Source organism: Scophthalmus maximus, chromosome 2 (genome assembly GCF_022379125.1).
Source record: "Scophthalmus maximus strain ysfricsl-2021 chromosome 2, ASM2237912v1, whole genome shotgun sequence".
In the NCBI taxonomy this organism is placed as follows: domain Eukaryota; kingdom Metazoa; phylum Chordata; class Actinopteri; order Pleuronectiformes; family Scophthalmidae; genus Scophthalmus; species Scophthalmus maximus.
Genome location: NC_061516.1, coordinates 26,447,785 through 26,457,500, shown reverse-complemented (window position 1 = coordinate 26,457,500; position 9,716 = coordinate 26,447,785). Strand labels below are relative to the sequence as shown.

Sequence of the window (9,716 nt, the reverse complement as noted above, 5' to 3'; positions counted from 1 at the left end):
TTCTCAATTCAAGTTTTGTATTGAATTTGTATTTTCTTTATATTTAGTTATTCCTGATAGGGTTTATGTTTAAACTGTAAAACACAAAGCCTCCATTACATTCCTTGTCATATGTATTTGATAAAGACATCTTACGAATCACAGCCAAATTTTATGTAATATATTTTTCGACTGAGTCATCGGTGGGGCTCTACTCACAACTATTAAAAAGCCCGACAGAGTCTGTTTGTCCCACTTTTCTTCATTTGTGTGATTGACGCCCACATAATTAATTTTAAAGTTTCATTCACCAAAATAAATGATATAAAATCAAATGTTGAATCTCTGCAGTTTTAAAACTCATCATCATCTCTCTCTCTCTCTGTTTAGTGATTTATGATATTTCCGTTCTTGCTAATCCTCTCACCTGGATCCTGCTGCTCACTCTCATCGTCTCCATAGTAACACAGGTAAACTGTGATGTCAAGTATTTGACTGTAAATGGACCATGATGTACAAAATGAACATCATGTATTGAAGTTTATGTTTATAACAGACTATAAACATAAGACATGATTGATTTTTTTTTTGGCGCATATTTAAGTTTTTTTGTAACAAAGTCAATGTGATGTTTCCACCAAAGCTTGTCATCAGTCAAGACTTCTATTATAAGTAAACACATGTATTTACTGAATAGACAATAATAATATTATTATTATTATTATTATTATTATTATTATTATTATTATTATTATTATTATTATCATTATATAATCTTGTGTGTGTCGTATTTTTGTGCCTCTCCCCTGCAGGTGAACTACCTGAACAAGTCTCTGGACACGTTCAACACCCTGCTGGTTTACCCCGTCTACTACGTCCTCTTCACCTCCGTGGTCCTGTCCACCTCCATCATCCTCTTCCAGGAGTGGAGGAGCATGGCGGTGGTGGACGTGGTCACGACGCTGGGAGCCTTCGTGGTCATCGTGGTGGGCGTGGCCATGCTGCACCTCTTCAAAGACCTGCAGGTCGCGGCCCCCCCGCCCCTCAACATGAATGTTTTTCTGTGTGGTGTCAATATAGAGCTTTCATGGCTTGAATGTTTTTGGAACTGATAAACAAAATAATGAATTACTTGCCGTCTCTTTGAATGCAGGTGACGATGGAGCAGCTGACCAATCAGCTGTCTCCGCCTGTGGAGAGGGAGGGACTTGCAGAGGAGCTGTCAGTCAACGCGGGAGGAGGAAAAGCAGGAGGGACCAATAAAAGAGAGGATAAGTACGGACTGGTGGACAACATGGTGATAGAGAGTCTTCCCCCGATGAGAGAGGAGGGACCAAGAGTCTTCATCATCAGCTGAGAGCGACAGGAGGACGACGGAGACGCAGGTTTCTCTGGACCTTGTAGTTCAGACGGCTCAGCGCCGTAGTCTCACTCTGACTGATGATTTTATTTTTTAGATTTTTTAGAAGGTCCAGGCCTCTGGTTTGATGACGTTTCATTTCACTGTTGATTTGAATGAGCTTTCACACGAAGCAACTGGTAGAATGTGCACCTGGACCTCGACCGACGTCAGATGTTATTTGAGCAATAATATTGATAATTTGGATTTATATAGCACCTTTTGAGGTACAAGGTTTGAGGTTATGAATGAAATAAGAAGTAGAACAAACAAAGAACAGAAAATATTTCATGAGGTTTTTAATCATTTCTCCTTCAGACGGTTTTTATTTACAGACGTCCAGATGTTTTTATATGTGCTGATCCTGAGCCCTGTCTCATACCAATGTATACATGAATAATATACAGTAACATAGATTAAACAGTGTGTGTTTGTCTGTTTGACAGTGAAATAACCTGACCGCTTCGTCTCACACACCTCGGTTTTTATGAGCTTCTTGATCCTGAGGCTCATGGATCAACAATGTAAAGGTTTTACTTGTGTAAATGATGTGATATGAGTCAAAGTTCAGTCTGGAGGATGACGCCTCTGAGAGAAGACGTCTCACTCTGTTGGATTTTTTTGGGAGCTGCAGAAACACTCAGTGTGAGTGGAGCTTCTTCGTTTGGCCCATGTCCCATCTGCTAACATGGAGGGGGCGGGGCTTATGACCTATATTGCAGCCAGACACCAGGGGGCGATCAAGATGATGTGGCTTCCCTTTAGAGGGGCCGGCATGTCGTCCGTCCTTATTTAGAGTCTGTGGTATCTGATTATGGCTCAGTTTCACCTTGTGCATTGTTGTGGTTGACTAGTGAATCATTTGTATATATTTATTGTATATTACTACTTTTGTGGTGTTATTTTATTCATGTGAAGCATTTCGGGACTTTGCTGTGGTAAAGGTGCTGCACAAAATAAACGTCGTTACTTATGTCTTTTGTCATATCACAGCAGGGGATGACAAACAATGATCTAGGATAAGATATGTATATATATATACAGTTTGAGATATTAATATGAAAATCTTTTGAGGACGTCCACCAGGTGTCACTGTGACACAGGTCGTCAGCCGCTGACAGTGCAGCTGAGTAGGGCGCAGCAGGGTTTCAGGGGGGCGGGCTCCTTCCACAGAACATTATAATTACTCACACTTCATGTATAAATTATTAGACAAACACCCAGTCCCATGAAACGCACACGTCGAAGCTTGAAGTCCTCGACTTCCTGGTCTCGTCTCGTCTCTCTGCACCTCTTTATCTCCTGCCGCGGGCTAATTGCTGTTCAGAAATTCAATGAAGGGAGAAAGAACTGTCTTTTGATTTTTTCTTTTTCTTTTTACCTGGATTCACCTCATCAGTGAGCAGAGCAGCGTGAACAGTGACCTGAATATTCAGCAGCCTGTTCACCAGGATTCCCACGGGTTACATTTCTTATATACATCTATATTTGTATAGATGTATATAAGAAATGTAATTGAGGCTTGATATTTTACAGTTAGGCCATGAACTGTATTATAAATAACTATTAATAAAAACTGGAATCAAGGAAATATTTTTGATTTTAAGATATAAACAAAAATGCATATATTTTCTGCATTCTATATTCTGTAAAATTATAAATTTCATAGCCGCAAACATAATCACTGATACTGAGCCAATTGTGTTGATGGACTGTAACGTTGTGTTTGCAGGAAGAAGAATTTGGAATAGTTTTCTGTAATGCGTCCTTGTGTTTTTGACTCTTCATAGAAAAGAAAAGTTCAGAAATACTGATTTATTGTGCATATTGACACAGAGAAGAAATGTATTTTACCAGGAGTGGTAATAATATAAATCTATTTTCTGCTCCCTCCTTACAACCACCGTCCTACTTTCCTGCAGAGTCGACAGCCCAGAGTCAGTCGAGAGCGATCTGAAGGAATCTGATCAATATACCGTTGATGTTCAATTAAAAATAACTCCGTGAGGAAACACCCCCCACGTCTTCCTTGAGACGTCTGAGGAGTCTTCAGACAGATCACACTCTCAACACAGGATCTCTGTCACTTTCTGTCACAGTCTCCTTACAGAGGAAATAGCAGCGACTCTGTGGGTTCTTTAATCTGCAGATACAAACCAACCTCCTGCCTTCTCCTTCTCCTGCTGGTGGGAAGTCTAAAAAAAACCCTGAGACGTTGTCGTCTATACATGACAGCAGGTTTATTTAAAGTCCATAGTCGGACACACAAAGACACAACGTGAGATGATGGACACAAGACTAGAGTATAATAAATATACTTCTATAAAGGGATTTGAAAACATAATGATGATTAGTTGAGGATGCAGAAGGAAGATTTAAGAAGGATTTACCGAGGAAAGGAACGTGAGTTAAAAACTGTTGGATAAGAAGACAGAGCGGAAACGACAGTGACGCCGTCAAACTGCCTCCGTACAGACGAGGAAAGAAGCTTTTTGTGTTTGTGACTGCGAAGCAGCTGGTTCAACCTCTCAGAGGGGATTATTTGTGTGTGTGTGTGTGTGTGTGTGTGTGTGTGTGCAATGACCATCAAACATGGACGCAAGATGAGCAAACCAAGAAAGAGGAGCCAAGAAGCTGATTGGCTGTCAGGGAATTAACACGAGCCAATCCAAGCGTGCAAAATGTAATTATGGCTTTTGGTTTAACAGTGACTTCCCTTATCGGCTGCAGCAGATAGAGCTGTGATTGTTATTATTATTATTGTTCTCATCGTGTGCTGAGTGACTGTAATTATGGGGCTGTGTGATCATCAGGCTGGAAGAGAAAAACCTTCACCAGTAAAAAAAAAAAGTCACATGATACTAAGACATAAAAAGAAACACTTAACTTTACTGTACGTCATAGCAGAGTAAGGTATTAAATATGTATTACAGCCTGTTCAAACAAGAACATGTGACAACACAAGTTGGCGGCTACACAAAAGTAATTTATTCATAAAACACAAGTAATTCAAACAATGAAACAAAAGCTCAACAAAGCAAAAACATAACAACAGCTGTCATCTGTGTTGGCAGAGCGATCCACTTCCCTCGAGAGAGAATCATGGAGATTCACACGTCAGAGAACGCCGGGCTTTATGAAAACATCATGTAATAGTAAGTCAAAATGTTATATTGTATGAATTAGTATATGATTTGGAATTTGACAAAGATTAACTGGAGATTCTACATAATAAAACAGGGGCTCACTGACACACTGATCAACATGTGCTGCTCCGGTGAGTGTTTGGAGCGAGATGTTTGATCACTGCACGTTTAAAAGCTGTAAAAGTTTAACGCTGGTTGTGGTTTGGGAACACGAGACAAACAGTGGTCGTCCTGAATCACAGCTTCATGTTGTTTTTTTGATGAAACATCCACTTCATCCTCCTCCTCAACCCTCCACGTGCAATATTAATGTTTCAAATTGTATGAATGAAGCGACTGAAGCTTTTGCTGTTTTCTTTTTCAGCGGGACCTTGTTGTTCAGGGGGTTCGTTCCAAACGAAGAACATGAAAACCCGCCGCTGCAGTGCGGAGATCTTACATCAAGACAGTCTCTCCGCCTCAGTCTCAGTTACGATGCAGACACACAGCAATAACACAGGATCTTTTTTCCTAATGGTGCATTCACACCGGACGCGACGCAAATTATTTGCGCGAGCAGATTACATTCAAAGTCAATGCAAAGGTGCGAAAAGCGCGAAACTCACGTCAGTCGCTTCCGTTGAAATATTTGAACTCAAGTGAAAAGATTCAAGTGACGCGTTAATGCAACGCCAATCAGTTGAGATCGTCCGTCCGTCACTGTCGCCAGACGTCCTGTCATTGAACCACGAATGGAGGAAGTGAGCGAGGAAGTTGGACGCTAGCTAGCTAGCCCCAGTTAGCACAACCGCTTTGTGTAGCTTTGTCATTCAACAGTTCATGTTTACCTGCAGGTGTGTGTGTTTGTTTCCAATGAGGTTTGTCGGAGAAAGTGGAAGGAATTGAACCAGCAAATATTCGACGCTAAAATTAGCATGGCGTCTGGTGTGAACGCACCCTTAGAGTCAAACTCGGTGACAAACACAAACACTGCATCATATGACAGTCAGTCAGTTCGCTGCACGACCAAATAAATAGATCAAAAGAGAAATGCACAAATAATAATGTTCTGCAACTGATCGTGCACACATAGAGTCCCATGAATCAATATTGCTTCATGTTGTGTTCGGAACCTCTGTTGTTACACTGTGGCGGTGTCACGGTACTGACACACTCAACATCGTCAAAGGGCAAAAAGCTACTTCCCACTTGTTTTATTCCGCACTCCTCTAAATGTCCTTGCGGAGACGGATGTTCTGGTGCTTTGCCGTCATCCCCTCTGGGAACCTGTCGCCCTCCTCCTCCTCGTTCTCCTCCCTCTCCTCGCCGCTCGGGAACTTTCCTCGAGGACGAGCAGGGGAAGCTAATGGGCCACAAGCTCCTAATCAGGGCCTTTTTCCGCGGCTAATTGTCGGCTTCGTTTCGACCCCCGTCCGTCTCCGTCCTCCCTCACAGCCAAGGGAGTAATGAGGTGTTACGTGATATGATGCCCCCCTCAGGACAACTAACCGCTCAGTGAAAGGCCCGTGGAGCTCCGGAAAAGAGCAGAAGCTAATGGAGAGAAACAAGGACTGGAAGATCAAAATCATAAGGGAAATAATGGTGTAGAAAGATCGAGGTTTCGGCGTGAGAGAGACAAACGGTGTTTGTGCAGGAAAGAGAAGAAGCAGCGAGAGAGAGAAGTGGAAACTAAGACTTTGCACCAAGAGAAAGATCGATAAAGCAAAGACATAACAGAAAAGGTGAAAGAGCCTTGAGGGACCGACTCTGGAGGAGAAGCAGAGATCCAGAGGCGAAGACGAAGAAGTTCATTTCATTAAAAAGTTCCTGTAAGAACCGATTCGTTCAAAGAGCCTCGAGTTCTCTGGAAAGTCTCTGGTTTGTCTGTAACTTTGATAATGTTACACAGAATCTGCTTCTTTTCTAATCGTCACGATTCTCCTGCAAACTAAAGAAAACATTTGAACGATTAAAAACTATTAAAATGCAAATCACAAGTCTACTGCATCCACTCCTTATACACTTTAACGGCGTGCCTGTGGCTATAGGGGGTTCAGTACGCTTTAAAACAAATGAGTTGGTTCTGTCCCACTGCCTCTCCATCTCTCTCTCTCTGAGAAGTCTCCTCATGTGTCCTTTCGTCGTCTAAAGCTGTATGAATCGTACAAATGTGGACTAAAGTCTGGATACAGCAACACCGACCATTACTCAAAAGCGGACAGGATTAGTCTGGGACCTCTCCGTTCATTTGCAATTTCCAAGAGGCGTTACCAACGGACGCAGAGCAAAATGCCTCCAGATGCAATTGTCTAGACCTACAAGCAGTGAGAGCTCCGAATCATGTGACGTCTGTTGAGCGACAGACCAGAGCAGAGAGCAGACGTCTGTGATGTCTGTGACGTCTGTGACGTCTGTGATGATGAATCCACCATGTCCGTGAACCAGTGTTGGCGTTTCTGTGGGAGAAATGTGAAAATATCTGGTTCTTTTAGTCAAATGCTCGTTCATCATCTGCGGCAGCCATTTTGGTTGTTTACAAAAGCTGCTTCTCTCCGTGTCACGGTATAAACCCCGCCCACTATCAGATAATCAGCTGTGATTGGACCATCCAGTTTTCTGGAAGGGAAATCCCTTTCCGATCAAAGGAGCTCCAGACCGAGTCTGGCAGAAGGAATTTAAATGAGCTCCCCAGAATTCATCTGGGTACCAGACTAGTGAATCGGAGCAGCGTGGAGCTTTTGTTGACATACATATCTACAAAACAGAAAGAAAAAAAACTGCACAAGTCAAGATAATGTCAGAGTTTTTATTAAACAGATTAACTGATCCGAATGTAGTCAAACAAAATCAAAAGATTATAAACTCTTGGATCCATTAAAAAGAACATTATTTACATGTGTATCTCGGCACACGTATCATTCGCATCATACAAATGTGAACATATTATTCCTGATATTTGTATAAAAAAAAGCTCTGCCGCGGCGCTTTCCTCGCCGAGTGTTCGGCCAAGAAGACACCGAGGAGAAACCACAGGAGAGGGACGGAAACACGCGACCGACCTCGACCGCAGCAGCCGTTGGTTTTATCGCAGCCTGGATGCAAACGCGGACGTTTCTGAGGATCAGTGGAGCCGCGGAAATAATGAGCTTTGATTCACTCGGTCATGACAAAGACGGGGCTCAGCAGATTTCCAATAACCGGTCACTGGACGCCACTTAGCCTCCGATTTAAAAGAAATATTCACCCTAATTGTGTTTTTGTTTCCTGTAAATAAACCAAACTCAGAGAGTGTAACACGGTGTCCAGACACTTTCAGCAGTAAAGTCACAGCGTCAAAACACGCGGAGGCTCTGGAATCGTCAACGGTCAATGTCAGAAAGTGGAATGACGTTTCAATTATTGTAACAGCCGACTTCATCATCGCCCGCATCAGAAGAGACATGAGAGGAATTCGGGTTTGATCACGGTGGCGTAGTGGTTAGCACTTTCGCCTCACAGCAGGAAGGTTCTGGGTTCGAGTCCCGGTTCAAATCAACCAGGGCCTTTCTGTGTGGAGTTTGCATGTTCTCCCCGTGTGTGCGTGGGTTCTCTCCAGGTTCTCCGGCTTCCTCCCACAGTCCAGAGACATGCAGAATGGGGTCAGGTTCATTGAGACTCTAACTTGACCGTAGGTGTGAATGTGAGAGTGAATGGTTGTCTGTCTCTGTATGTGGCCCTGTGATAGGCTGGTGAACCCCGCCTCTCGCCCAATGTCAGCTGGGATTGGCTCCAGCCCCCCGCGACCCTTGAAATGGATAAAGCGGTAGACGATGGATGGATCACGGTGACATTAACTGAAAAAAAACACATCTTTGATAACACCGACGGAAACAAAGAGCCGACCAAAGAAACCAGAGTCACGCTTCTTTTTACTGGATGTGTTTCGTTGTGTTTCTTGTGATTCATTTAATCATTTGCAGAATTTCTTTGACATATATATATATATTTTAAAGTCATTTACAGAAAACTTGGTTCTGTCAAGACTTTTTTTCACTAGAATTGACAGGAAATTAATCGCCAACTATCTTCATACTTGAATAATGCTTTTTTTTTTGCATGTTCCCACATTATGTGGGATTATGGATTAATCTGTTGATTAGTTGTTAGTTGTTTGATCGAGGAAATGTCATAAAATTACGTTTTGTTTCGTCCAAACACCAAAGATATTCAGTTCACTGTCACAGAGGATCAAAGAAACCAGAAAATATTCACATTTAAATGAAATCAGAGAATTTGCAAAATGACTACTTGAACTGATTAATCGATTATCAAAATAGTTGGCGATTAATTTAGTAGTCGATTACTAATCGATTCACTGTTGCAGATCTGCATTTTTAATGCTTTTGACGTGTTGATCTGTCAAAAAAAACAACATTTCAACACGTCAGCTCGGACTCTGACCTCCGTCATCAACCAGCGTTCGCTCGCCACAGAATGAACCTTCAATGGCAAAAAACAAAACAAACATAAAAAATGAAGCATGTGACGAATATGTCCTCGGACGCGTGTGCTCGTCTGTGTTTCCTAGTCAAAAGGTTGCAATTCGTTGACATGCTCGAACGCCGATATTAAAAGCGGCCTTTTGTGTGAACGTGACGAAGAGGAGGAGGAGTGAGGGGGAAGGATCAGAAGAGGAAGAGTCTGTTCGTTCAGTCTGTAAGAAGTTTCCCTCCTCAGATTCTTTTATTGCAGAAGAGGAGGAGTTCAGTTTAAGACAGCGCTCATAAAAAAAGTAGAGTTTCTTATCGTTCTTTTTTATGGTTCATTGAGCCCAGTTGCTCGTCTTGCAGGAGCAAGGTCAGGGGTTGCGTTCAGGTGCTCTCTGTTCACCAGAGATGTGCTGTGAACACTCCTCCTTCTGTCGGCCTGTCGGACACTTTTCTTTCCTTGTTCTTCAGTTGAGAAACATTTTCCTCCGTTCATCTCCTCTCCTCTTTCTCTCCCTCGTCTCTTTTCATTCAGTCCTTCTTTCTTTTCTCCCCGTCTTATTCTCCCTCTCCATTTTCTATTTCCTCCTGCCTCAAATCTCCTCATCTTGCTTCTCCTCGTCTTCCTCCCTCCATCTCTCCCCTTAAATCAACCCTTGTTCTCTTTCTCTTCTCTCGTCATCTCCTTCACTCATTTCTTTCTCTCCATCACCTATCTTTTTTCCTCTCCTTTATTCTCTATCTTCC

General features: G+C 42.5%; 1 protein-coding gene across 2 annotated transcripts in view; it reads left to right on the top strand.

Moving 5' to 3' along the window:
- nipal4 (NIPA like domain containing 4) overlaps positions 1 to 2,351 on the top strand; it is a 7,215-nt gene extending 4,864 nt beyond the window's left edge. For both annotated transcript variants that reach the window (XM_035624506.2, XM_035624507.2), the window contains exons 8-10: positions 370 to 449; positions 792 to 1,004; positions 1,133 to 2,351. In XM_035624506.2, the coding sequence (XP_035480399.2) occupies positions 370 to 449; positions 792 to 1,004; positions 1,133 to 1,336 (497 nt within the window). In that variant the 3' untranslated portion in view covers positions 1,337 to 2,351. The remainder of the gene's footprint in view (positions 1 to 369; positions 450 to 791; positions 1,005 to 1,132) is intronic.
- The last annotated feature ends 7,365 nt before the right edge of the window (positions 2,352 to 9,716 follow it).